The following is a 12416-nucleotide window of genomic DNA, read 5'->3' as shown; positions in this document are numbered from 1 at the left end:
CTGATTCTCTGGGTGTCCTTGGGCACCCTAGAGCCTCAGTTTCCCCTTCAGAACCCAGCTCGATGCTAATCCCGGTGGCCGGGCCTCGGCGAGGGGGTGGGGGCCCTGCAGTGGCCGGAGACAGGCACGGGGCCTGCTATCTTTTCGGTGTCCACCGGGTGGCACTTCCTTCCTTCCTTCCGCCTTTTGTTTTGGAAACGCTCCAAATCGCCTCCGGGAGAGAAAACCGAGCAGCCCACACGGGCCGCGTCCGGGGCCTGCACAGGGCGTTCGATAATTGCTTGATTGAATGAATCGATGCTCAACCGTGTGGCAAACAGGATCAACGAGCCGGGGTGGCTCCAAGTACAATGAGGAGGCCCGGGAGGGGGCGAGGGCGCTTGGTGGGGGTGAGGACACGGTGGCCCTGGCTGGGCAGGGAGGCTGGGAGCAGGGCTGGGGGGTGGGCAGGGTGGCCCGAAGAGGCCAGAGGGGATGGACATTCCTGACGTCTGGCCCGGGCTGCTTACTGCGGAAAAAGTTACTGAAAATCTTGGGGGGCTGGGGGCGTGGCTCGGTGGTGCTTGCTTAGCCCCTGGGTTGCATCCCCAGCACCGCAAAAAATAAATAAAATTAGACAAAAAGAGCAGAGCTTCTCAGGGGCTAATTCTGCTTCTCATGATGGTTCCCTGAGGGAGGGACAGTGACAGCTGCCCATTTTAAAGGGAGGGAGGAGGCATGAGGTCCCTGTGGCCGGGTTTGATGCTCTCTGCCTGCAGTTCTCTGGGTTAGAAGGGGCCCTAGGGAAAGGTGTCCGCCGCCGGCTGGTCCCCGGGGTCTGCAGGGTTAGGGGCTGTGTGCGCATGCGCGCACACTCGGATGGCGTGAGCGGTCAGGGTCTCTGTGGTCCCACTTGGAAGCTCCCAGGTCTGGCCAGGACAGGACAGGATGGGTAGTGGGAGGAAGCAGCTTCCCCAGTCTGACTCCTGACTGGCAACCCCGCTGCCCGCTCCTGCCCCCTGGGCTGACGTCCCTTCCAACCCAAGGCGTCCCAAACCACAGCTGGCTGCGGTGAGTCAGCCTGGAGCCCACGGGGCTGCACACAGGGCTGAGGGTGGAGGCGGGCGGGGTGCTGCCCTGACCCCAGCTGGCTGCGCCCCACCCCGCCCCCACTTGCAGGCAGTGATTTTCCGTCATGAAGGGGATAAGAAAGCAGCTGAGGTTCTGTGTGTGACATGGCCCAGTTCGTGTCCCCCCACTGAGCAGGGCGGCACTCTCAGGCCTCCTGGGTTTCGTCCAGCTCCCCTCCTGGCAGCTCCCATTTCTGTGCTAATTCCTGCTCTGGGAGTGGGGGTGTCCCTTCTGGCTGAATCCTGCTTCTCCCTGAAGCCTGGGTGCCTCTGGGATGGGACTTGAGGGACGTGGAGGGAGATTTGGGGGTAAATAGTGAGATCAGTCACCAAGATGGCCCAGGCCGCTGCACTGTGACTTATGTCAAGAGCTCAGTGGTAGAGCCCTTGCCTAGCATGCACAAGTCCTTGCGTTTCATCCACCACCACCACCACCACACACACACACACACACACACACACACACACACACACCAAGGGGAGTGGTCAATGGCAGGCAGGTTCCCTTGGATCACTATGGGAATTTGAAAATTCTTCCCACATTCCACTGTGGACTGCAGGCCCAGTGTGATCAAGGTCCTCTCCAGGCCAGCTTCCTTGTTGCACCTTGAGCTTTCTGTCCCCCTGCCTGGGAGTTTGTCTCTACGCCTTTGTTCCCTGAGGACTTAGATCTGGGCCCAGTGACCTTCCATCCTGGGGCCCCCTACAGAGTTCTCCCTCCCACAGCGTTTTATTTTCTTTAGTTCATTTATCACCAACTGAAATGATCTCATTCATGGTCGGAATTAGCAGGACATGCTCTGGACTCAGAGGACTTGGATTCAAACCCCAGTTCTGTCACCTGCCTGCAAAACCTGAGATTAATGGCTTTGTCTAGGGTTCCTTCACTGCCAGAAAACACGCGGCCAGGCCCATGGCCCTGGCGGGACCTCGCGCGGCCTTTACTAGGTGTGCTCCTGCGGGAGGGCTGGTGAGACCTGGGCAGCGAGCCGACACTTCTGAGTGAACAGGAGAGGCCACCAGGAGCGCTGAGAGTGACCAGTGTAGGCCACAGGAGGAGGCCAGTCAACTGGAGGCTCCAGTCCCAGACCCAGTCATGCCCACAACCCACCGCCAGTCCTCTCGGCTTCTCTCAGCTTGTCGAGGGCAGCAGGAGGATGGTGGCTTTGTGTTCGACCACCTGCGCTGGAGTCCGGCCTCTGGACTTGGATGCCCCGCCCGTTTCCTGTCTGTAGATGGAGAACAACCTTGACCTGCCTTACCTAGTTCTGCAGGGTGGGTTCACTGTAAGGGACACCAGATGCCAGGCCACAGGAGGGCTCAAGAAAAGGACATGGCCACCCCTGCGCTGCCCTTGCTCAGGGGCCTAGCACCCTGCAAAACCTGGGAGGGCATCAGGAGACGCCCAGCTGGGGCCACCAAGCTGATCTCGGGGCCAGTGCGAGGGCTTGGCCCGCAGACCTGATACAATTGTGGTTCTGTTTTCCAGGGAAGAAACACTGATGTCAAGCCAGGCCACCTAGTGACACCACGCCTGCAACAGGACAGCAGGGCACTGCAACGTCAGCCTGATTTGTCCCCTTTGGGGCTCCAGCATGTGTGGCCGTGGGCCCTCCTGAGTGCTCTGCATTGAGGACAGACCCCTCACAGGCCAGGGTCCCACCTGGGAAGCGGAGATGATTCCTCAGCTCAAGTCTGATCTCAGGCTAGAAGTGAGAGCTGACCCTGGGGTCCCAGCAGTGTGGTTCAGAATCCAGGGTGTCACTCCTGTGACTTAAGGCCAGCCCCCAGACCGTCCGTGCCTCAGTTTTCACATCTATAAAGGTGTCTTGGATGGTGCTGGGGCCAAGTCCCCATCTTGCAGGTGACCCGATTCCTCATTCCCTGGTTGTGGGGACTTGAATTTCATTCCTACCTCAGCAGGTCTGGGCCCAGTACTTCGGGAGCCTCTTGAGTTGAGAACAAGCTAGTGACCATGGGACGGCTCTGAGAACCACCAGGGTGGGGGTGGGGCTCGGGCTGGAGGCTGCAGGCCAACGCTGTCCTGGGCACGGGGCCAGCGCTGGGCAGTGAGTCAGGGCCCAGGCATGGGGAGAGCAGGGGCCTCCCCATCCCTGTGAAATCAGGCACCTCCCTGCACCCGCCTGCCGGGCCCCACTCGGCCACGTTCCTCACCCACTCGCTCCCTCTGTAGGTCAGTGCTTGGGTTGGCCAAGGTGGCAGAGAAGCCAGGGAGCAGGGTGAGGGGCACATGGTCCCTCTGAGCTTGGGCGCAGCCTCCCTGAAGGGACTGTCTTCTCCTTGGGGAAACAGGTCCAGGATGCTGGGGATGAGTGGCCAGCAGGGGACACCCCCTCGGCCCCCTCCCAGAATAAAGCCAGGCTTCTCCTTCAGGAGGGAGAGCCGATGCTGGGGGAGGAGGGCACTTAGAGCCTGGGCCTGGACCAAAGATAAAAGCTCCTTGTGCCCTTATCTGTGCCCTGCAGCCTGCCAGTCTGTTTGCAAGACCAGAGGGAAACACGCCTCTTCTCCACCCCTGGACTCAGCTAGGGGCTGGGGCTGCGCCATGCAGGGCTCCTGTGGTTCTGTGGGCGAACCATCTGGGGCGAGCATCCTGCCCCATGTTGGCAATGACCACCAACGTGACAGAAGCTCCTCAGCCAAAGGCCAAGGGGCTGATGCCAGACTTGCAGACTGGCCTTGTGTGTCACTTCTCCCCGGGACACCCACAATGGCTGAGACATGTCCTGTTGTCATGATAGAGCAGGAGCTACTGGTATTCAGTGGGCGGGGGCAAGGAAGGCGCTAAATGTCCCACATCGCCCAGGACAGCCCTGACAGCCTAACCTGTCCCCGTCACTGGGGCTGAGGAGGGAGAGCCACATCTGCTCCCAAACCTTGCTTGAGGTTGGCTGCTGGTGTGGACAGGGCTCTGCTCTCCTTTCACGTCACGTCCAAGGACCTGGGGTGCCTCCCAGTGGAGGGAGAGCCCTGGCCTGCACACAGGAGGCCTGGTTCCATCTGCAGCATCAGGGGAAGAGAAGTGCACAGACTGTGGTCCCAGGCTACAGTGTCACTGTAAGGGGAGGTTAAGTCAGGGCCCTACAGCTGTGTAGCGCAGGTCAGGCCAAGATCCCACCGCGAAATCGGGGAGAAAAAGAAACATTGCAGCCAGGCACAGTGTCCCAGGCCTGGAGTCCAGCTGCTCAGGAGGCTGAGGCAGGAGGCTCCTACTAAGTTCAAAGCCAGCCTCAGCAGTTAGGCGGCCTTGGGTTCAATCCCCACTAACAACAACAACAACAAAAGGATAATAAAAACTCCTTTTATATACAAACTTTTCTTTTCTTTTTTTATTTGTTCTACTTAGTTGTACTCGACAGCAGAATATATACAGATATTTAAACTGATCACCACGGAGCTACCCACCACCCGCCAAGGCCGATTCTGCAGGTCACGAGGCTCCTGGCTGCCACTCGGTGTCTACCAGGCTCCAGAGGTAGTCACTGATGAATTTCTGGGAGAGCTGGGTGCTGTCCAGGCGGATGGGCTGGGCCACACTGGGGCCGTAATGGACTGAAGGTTCCAATGCAAGGAAAACCCCTCACACACCTGGCCCTTCCACAACCTGGGGGTGGGGAGGGGACTGCCATTTTAACATTTAATCGATTTTTTTTTTTTACTTTTGAGAAAGGGTCTTGTCTTGCTAACTTGTCGAGGCTGGCCTCGAACTTGTGAATGTCTTGCCTCAGCCTCCAAAGTAACTGGGATTACCTGGCTTGGCTAGCCTTTAAAAAAAAAAAAAAAAGTTTAACACAGTGGAAAAACAAACCCCAAAACAATACCACCAAAACAAAAAAGATATTTAGAGGGGCTGGGACGTAGCTCAATTGTAGTTTAAGATTATGAGTTCAATTCCCAGCACCCCTTACAAAAAGATATTTAGAGACTAAAATACATTTTCATGAAGAAAATATTAAGATGCTATCTTCTTAAAAAGTGTGAAGTACGGCTGCGTGTGGTGGAGCATGCCTGTAATACCGGCAGACTGGGAGGCTGAGGCAGGAGGATTGCAAGTTCAAAGATAGCTTCAGCAGTTCAGCCAGGCCCTGTCTCAAAACTGGCTGGGGATGTGGCCCAGTGGTGAAGCACCTCTATGTTCACGCTGGGTTCAGTCCCTGGTACCAAAAAAAGTAAGGGTCTGGGGCATGACTCAGGGGTAGAGTGCTTGTCTCCCATGAGCCAGGCCCTGGGTTCCATCCCTAGTACCACAGGAAAGGGGGAAAAAAAAAAAAAACAGAACACTTCTTTAGTAGGGCATGGTGACCTGTGCCTGGTTTTGGTCCCTGCTGTTGGGAGGCAGAGGCAGGAGGGTCCCTTGAGTCCAGGAGTTAGAGGCCAACCTGGGCAATTCAGGGAAGGCTCGGTGGTAGAGTGCTTGCCAAGCATGGGTGAGGCACTGAGTTCTATTCTCCACGCCACATATAAGTTAATAAATAAATAAAGGTCCAACAACAACTTAAAATTTTTTTAAATAAATAATAAATAAATGTAAAGTGATCGGGACTCCGAGGCTGCCACACCCTGCTGCCCTCCCTTCTTTTGTGTCTATTCCCAGTGGCAGGACTGCTGGGTCCTAGAGTGATTCTATTTCTCGTTTTTGAGGATCCCACACACCGTGTTCCGGAGCGGCTGCACCCCTTCATATTCCCACCAGTTTCTCCAAAAAAAAAAAAAGGATACTGCCTTTGATCACTCCTGGCTCGCTCTCGTAATCCCACTCTATTTTACTCATTCGGTGATAAAGTTGAGCCACATACCTAGACAAGGGCCGGGGTGGGGGGGAGAAGAAAGTTACCCCTGCATCAACTTGAACCTGCAGCTGCAGGACGGGCTGCAGGCCGAGCCCCAGCACGCGTTCCTGGAACCTACACGGCAGAAGGGATGACGACAGTCGTGTCCTCGTCAACGTCTCTCTCCTGTCTTTCCAGATCGGCCTCCAGCTCCCTGAGCTCCTGCAGCTCTCCGTTTAGCTGAGTGCGGCAGGTCGTTAAGGACCCGGCTTAGCAGGAGACCATCGCGCTGCGCGTCGGGCCCAGGCACCAGGATCCCAGGGCTTGCTAGGCCAGTGCCCGCCCCGGGGCCACACCCCAGCCCCATGCAAGGGATTTCTAGGGAGGACGATGGACACGGTCAAGGATATAGGAGGCTGGCCTGCAGATGGGCATCGTCCTCAGCCGCCCTCTGGAGCTCGGCCTCCAGCTGCTGGAGCTCCGCGTTCCCCTGGCAGCTGCGCTCCTTTGAGTGAAGAAGGCTTTGGGCCACCTCCTCTTCTGCAGCCAGTGTCTCTGCAGAGGGAGAGAAGGCTCCTTGGGGTCTGTCCTCCCACCCCCCACTGCAAGCTGCATCGCCACTTCAGATCGCAAGTCCATTTCCAGAGTTGCCGTCAGAACTTGCACATTTTTGCCACCACACATTTAAATACACCAAAAACTGTAAATATGGGATCTGACCCTTCTCTCTCCTTTTTTTTTTTTGGTGGTACTGAAGATTGAACCAGGGGCAGCCCCAAGCCCCTTTTATTTTGAGACAGTGTCTCTCTAAGCTGCCCAGGGTGGGCTTGGCTTGTGATCCTCTTGCCTCGCCTCCTAGGGTACTGGGAATACAGATGTCAGCCACCATGTCTGGCTCTGGTCCTTCCTGTAACACCTCATCTTTTATTTTATTATTTTTTTTTTGAGAAAGCGTCTTTCCATGTGGCCCAAACTGGGTTCAAACCCACAATCCTCCAGTCTCAGCTTTGGGAGCGGCTGGGATTACAGGTGTGCGCCATCGCAACTGTGTGGTTTGGGTGGTACTGGGGATGAACTGGAGCCTCATGTTAGGCCCCGGCTCTACCATCAAGGTGCACCCCAGCCTCTAATCATAATTTACAACAAAAACAAGTCGTATCAGGAAGCCTAGAACCCCGGGACTCAGTTTCCACTTCCTAGTCACCATCCAAGCCTGGCAGCTCCTGTCTGGCTCTGATTCTCTTCCTTCCTTGTGAGAGTCCACTGTCCCTCCAGGGCCACCCAACAGTTCCTAACTGTCCCCCTGCTTTGACTTCTCCCTGAGTCAATATGCTAATTTATTTCCCTATGGGCCTTGAGTGGCTGCATTAGAGGATGCAAAGTTGTGCCCTGCTCAGAGAAGGCTCCATGTCTCCAGGGTAAGGCTCAGAGGCACTGTAAGGATGGCCTTAGCCCTGAGCCTAAATAACTCCATTTTAAAACTCCAGTTTGAAACCTGGCAGGCAGCCTACACCAGGCAGCCTACAGAGCCCCCCAGTACAAACAAGTCATTTCTCCCCCCCTGATGAGCTCAGAGTGAAGTTTCTGTCACGTTGTCCTTGCCCTGATAAGGGAGAGAGGCAAGAAAATCAGGGTGGGGACCACCAGACCAGATGCTGTAACCCCAGGGCAAATGATGTCACTGAGAAATCCCGTGGGAGCTGGTAGGGATTCAAAGGGTGGTCAGAAGCCCCAAATTTTAGTACAAAAAAGCAAATGAACAGACATTCAGCCAGCCGACCCTGATGCCCTCGCGCTGAGAGCCTGATGAGGACCTGGACTGACATCCCAACTCTTCTCATCTTTTGCCTGATCCTCAGCATCTCCTTCACTGTTCTCAAACTCTACAGCCACATCTTGATGGTGAGAGCCACTTCTTCTCCCTAGGACCCTATCCTCAACTGGCTGTCAGCTCCACCCTAGGAGAGTCCTGCCTTGGGTCCTGACCTGATCAGGGCGGTGTGAGTGAGTGTGCATCTGCTGGACTTAAAGCCTAAGGCTTGAGACTTTTGATCTGACACTTAGCTTTTAGCATGCAGAGGGAATGTCTGTCAAGTGTATTTGCAGTGCTTAGAATTAATCTGGAATTGTTTGCGGTAAACTGATTCTGTCTACTGCAGTGCCTAGCATTAAGGATTGTCATTTTCTTGATTAAGAACCTATAGAGTGGAATTGTATTGAGTGATTTGAGTGAATAAAGCATTGAAAAGGGCAGAAGTCCGTGGACATTCTTTATGCCTAAGTCGCCCTTTGCCCATTGCGACAGTCACCTGAGAGTCTTTTTCTTTCTTTTTCTTTTTGGTTCCGACTTCGGGCCTCACCGTGGTGTCCATGCTGTCCTAGAACTTCTGGGCTCCAGCTATTTTTCCTGCCTCCACCTGCGGAGTAGCTGGGGCTTCAGGCAGGCACTGCCGTGCTGGCTTCCCAGGACCCTCGCCAGCTTCTCACCCTGCCACCTGCTGTCCTCCCCACCCTTCCTTCTTCAAAGGTGCCACAGTTTCCACTGCCCGGGCTCCCTTCTCCTGTGCTCCAGGATGTCCCTGTGCCCCTGCCTCCAGGCACATCCAGCCTTCGAGATCCCCTGGGAAGCTGGGCAGGGTAGCAAGGGGCCTGTAACCCCAGGTACTCAGCCACTTGGGAGGCCGATGCAGGAGGATCCAAGTTCAAGGCCAGTCTTTGCAATTCAGCAAGACCCTGACTCAAAACAAAAAATGAAAAGGGCTGGGGATGGGGCTCAGAGTTAGAGCAGTGGATTCAATCCTCAGTACAAGAAAATAAACACAAAAATAAGGTTCCCTGGAAAAGAGTCTCTCTGCAGGTGGGCTGCCCCACACGCTGAATGATTTATCCCTTGTTTTCTTCCTTGAATCAGAAACCACATCTTTTATTCCCCATATATCTCCAGACACTACCCGGAATAAACACATGTTGAACAGAATACTGAGAAAAATCAAAAGCATCTTAAGAAGGCTACTGTGTTTCCTCCAGAACACAGCAATCTGCCAACCTGTGGAAGACACAGGTTAAAATGCTTCCAAAAGGGCCTGCATTTAAGTTCTCAAAAACTGATGTTAATGTTCCATCAAAGTATTTCGTGTGGCCAGGTGTGGGGGGAGCACCCCTGTTATCCCAGAGGCTGGGGTGTCGATTGCAAGTTTGAAGCCAGCCTCAGCAACTGAGCGAGGCCCCACAGAACTGAGCAAGACCCTGTCTCAAAATAAAAAGAGCTGGGAATGTGGCTCAGTGGTGGAGCACCCCTGGGTTCAATCCCTGGTACCAAAAAGAAAGAAAAAAGTATTAGATGTATTTTTGACAACCTAAACACACACACACACACACACACACACACACACACACACTCCTGCAGCACTCCGACCCTCCAGCAGCCACTGTGAACTCCCAGGGGTTCTCCCTGGCATGGACATCCACATTTAATTCCCTTATGTGGCCATTTCTCCCCATGTCTGTGGGGGATGGTGCCTACCGATTTCCTGTCCTGATGGCGAGGGCTGGCTGGCAGACAGGCTTCCCACCCTTCACCACCCTCCCACTCAAAACTCAACATCCCTCCTTGCTTCTTCCCCGGGTTGATCTCGCGCTGTGGGTGTCCATAAGGCAGCGCTGTTTGCTGGCATGTTGACCAAGTGCCATGGGATGACCCAAGAGTTCTTTGTCCAAGCATTATCAAAAGTCCTCTGCAGAGGGTACTTTTTATTTTTATTTTGTCTGGTGCTGGAGATGGAACCCAGGGCCACACACATGCTCAACACTCCACCACTGAGCTACGACCCAGTCCCAAGGCGGGTGGTTAAACCCATCTCTCCATCAGGGAAGCAGAGACTTGCCCACTAAGCATGCAGCTCCTCACCGAATGTGCACTGGGTCTGTGTGCCTCAAAGCCCAGGTTCCGTGGAATAATCTCAGTCCCTTCAATCCCCAAACTATCAGTGCAGGGGAAAGTAAAGAGGAGGGAGGGGGCCGGGTGCAGGGGCCCACGCCTGTAATCCCAGTGGCTCAGGAGGCTGAGACAGAAGAATCATGAGTTTGAAGCCAGCCTCAGCAATGGCGAGGCGCCAAGCAACTCAGTGAGACCCTGTCTCTAAATAAGACACAAAATAGGGCTGGGGATGTGACTCAGTGGTCGAGTGCCCCTGAGTTCAATCTCTGGTACCCCCCCCCCCCCGCAAAAAAAAAGAGTTGAAAACAATCTTGAAGAGATACACGCACACTCGTGATCATAGTAACAGCATTATTCAAAATAGCCAGTGTCCACTGACAGACCATGGATAAACACAGTGCGGGCATCCATACAGTGGACTATGATCCCCTACAAAAGGAAGGAAATCTTGTCACAGGCTGCAGCGTGGACAAACTTTTAGGACATTACGCTAAGTGGAATAAGCCAGTGACCAGAGGGCAGTCGCTATGTGAGCTCACTTACCATCACTGCCATGTTCATTGAGATAAAGTGGAGTGATGGGTGCCAGGGGCTGGGGAAGTGAGGAGGGGTGTTAGTGTTAATAGAGACAGGGCTCCAGTTTGGGAGGATGAAAATTCTAGATATGCACGGTGGTCACCCAGCAGTGCGAATGTACTTAATTCTGCTGAACCTAGTGCTTAAAAATGACTAAAGTGAACTTTGGGAGGTTGTTCAGTGAGAGCAGCAGGCTCAATGTCTGGACCCCATCCCAGCAAAAAACACACACACATACACACACACAAAGCTAAAATGGCAAATCTTATGTATTTTTTTTTTTTTGGTGGGGGTGGAGGGGTGCAGTTTACTGAGGATTGAACTCAGGGGCACTCAACCACTGAGCCACATCCCCAGCCCTATTTTATATTTTATTTAGAGACGGGATCTCACTGCGTTGCTTAGGGCCTCACTTTTGCTGAGGCTGGCTTTGAACTCATGATCCTCCTGCCTCAGCCTCCCGAGCCGCTGGGATTACAGGCATGCACCACTGTGCCCTTCTCTTATGTTAGGGTTTTAATTTTACCAGACCAAAGAAAACTTAGTAGCCTTAAAAAAGAAAGCAAGTGGTAGAGTGCTCGCCTAGTACGTGTGGGGCCCTGGGTTCGATCCTCAGCACCACATAAAAATAAATAAACAAAATAAAGCTATTTGTCCATCTACAACTAAAACAAACAAACAAATAAGCAAGCAAGCAAACAAACAAAAAACTCTGGCAAGGTTAACTGCGGTGACAAGGGCAGGCCCTTCCTGCTCACCTTGCAGTCGCTGTTCGGCGCCGTCCTGCGTCTCCAGCAGCCGCTCCAATATCTGCTCGTGGCGCCCCAGCAGCCGCCGCTGCTGCGCCTCGGCGCGGTTAGCGCTCAGCAAGCTCAGCAGTCCCTGGCTTACCTCCTCGATATCGCGGAAGGCAGCCATGACTACGCCAGGACCAAACCGCGCAAATTTGACTGCCCGCGGGGTACGCCCCTTCCCGATGGGCTTGGTTTCATTGGCTTATTTCTCAGTCAGTCAAAAGCGATGGCCAATAGGTGCAGCGAGGGGGCGTCTCGGTATGTGGGAGGACGCCTCCGGTTTGGCTTGGTGCGCTTGCGCTGGCTCTTCTGTCAGTCAAAGATGATGACCAATCGGAGCGTCAAGGGGACGTCTTCGGGAGGTCGGCCTGCCGCGCCTGCGCAGGGTGGAAAGTTGCTGAGCGACCTTGAAGGGTTTTTTGGCGGGGAGGCCAAGGTCCAGTGCCTGCTGCTTGCAAGCAGCGGTTGCAGGGGCAAAGCTTCGGGCTGCTTCTTATGGAGCCGACGTTTTACAGTGTGTGTATAGGATACACACAACAAACATAAAAAAATTTGTTACCAAAATGAAGTCTGCAGTCTCATTGGGTTCCAAATTCAGCTTTGCAGTGGCTGTGCGCTGTGTTATCCTGGGCTAGTCACTTAACCACTCAGTGCCTTACCTTCCTCCTCAGTAAAAGGAGGGCCATAATTAGTGCCGAGCTCAGGGTTGGTGTTGGGATAAAATAAGGATTGTGTCTGGTATTCAGTAAAGTGTTATATATAGGTGTTAAGTGAGACTCACACATGGAATTGAGTGGGTGGAGTGCCTAAAATACTCTCAAACCTCACACTATGTGAGGGGTTACAGTTGAGGAAAGACAAACGTCACAATTCAGTGACGTGGTCCTCAAACTGTAAAGGTATCGCTTTGTGGGGGCGGGTGTCATGGTTAGTATTTTCTACAACATAGAATAGAGAAAAATCAGTGCGTGCACGCAGCAAGTTCCAAGCTGGGCTCCAGCTGCCAGGGAGCAAAGTGAGGAGTCACCGAGGAACCTTCGGCAAACTGTCAGGGTCCTGACGGGTTCCACCATCTCCCTCCTCAGCTTATTTACAAGAGACAGGACTTGCCGAGGGGCTGCTTATATTTTTTTAATTGCTTATATAGATAGGGACACTGCTTTCCTGGGATTCCTTTGAAGTCCTAGGAAAGCAAGGAGAGAGACTCATG

General features: G+C 53.9%; 1 protein-coding gene and 1 long non-coding RNA gene across 3 annotated transcripts; one reads left to right on the top strand and one right to left on the bottom strand.

Moving 5' to 3' along the window:
* Positions 1 to 229: 229 nt before the first annotated feature.
* On the top strand, positions 230 to 6298 carry LOC113190461 (uncharacterized). The gene is made up of 4 exons (XR_003301781.1): positions 230 to 345; positions 2599 to 2821; positions 4477 to 4605; positions 6098 to 6298. It is a non-coding gene; the product is annotated as an uncharacterized LOC113190461 (long non-coding RNA).
* Spc24 (SPC24 component of NDC80 kinetochore complex) lies at positions 4478 to 11343 on the bottom strand. 2 transcript variants are annotated; one of them, XM_026399746.1, is made up of 5 exons: positions 11171 to 11343; positions 6310 to 6454; positions 6039 to 6143; positions 5850 to 5926; positions 4478 to 4682 (listed from the first exon to the last, which is right to left on the bottom strand). In XM_026399746.1, the coding sequence occupies exons 1-5, from the start codon at positions 11328 to 11330 to the stop codon at positions 4561 to 4563; spliced, it is 609 nt and encodes a 202-aa protein (XP_026255531.1). In that variant the 5' UTR covers positions 11331 to 11343; the 3' UTR covers positions 4478 to 4560. The 2 variants fall into 2 exon arrangements, with proteins under 2 accessions (XP_026255531.1, XP_026255532.1); XM_026399747.2 differs by lacking the exon at positions 5850 to 5926 and having other exon boundaries at positions 4526 to 4682.
* Between the last annotated feature and the right edge of the window lie 1073 nt (positions 11344 to 12416).

The sequence above is a fragment of the Urocitellus parryii genome, chromosome 3, assembly GCF_045843805.1.
Source record: "Urocitellus parryii isolate mUroPar1 chromosome 3, mUroPar1.hap1, whole genome shotgun sequence".
Taxonomy (NCBI): domain Eukaryota; kingdom Metazoa; phylum Chordata; class Mammalia; order Rodentia; family Sciuridae; genus Urocitellus; species Urocitellus parryii.
Note: the sequence above shows the minus strand (reverse complement) of the source record. Positions and strands in the feature narration are given on the sequence as shown.

Coding starts and splice junctions, on each gene's coding strand:
- Spc24 (XM_026399746.1), bottom strand. CDS start 11,330: ATGGCTGCCTTCCGCGATATCGAGGAGGTAAGCCAGGGACTGCTGAGC. Junction 5,927..6,038: donor GTCGTCATCCCTTCTGCCGT/GTAGGTTCCAGG, acceptor GCCCTTGTCTAG/GTATGTGGCTCAACTTTATC. Junction 4,683..5,849: donor GCCAGGAGTGATCAAAGGCA/GTATCCTTTTTT, acceptor TGGAACCTTCAG/TCCATTACGGCCCCAGTGTG.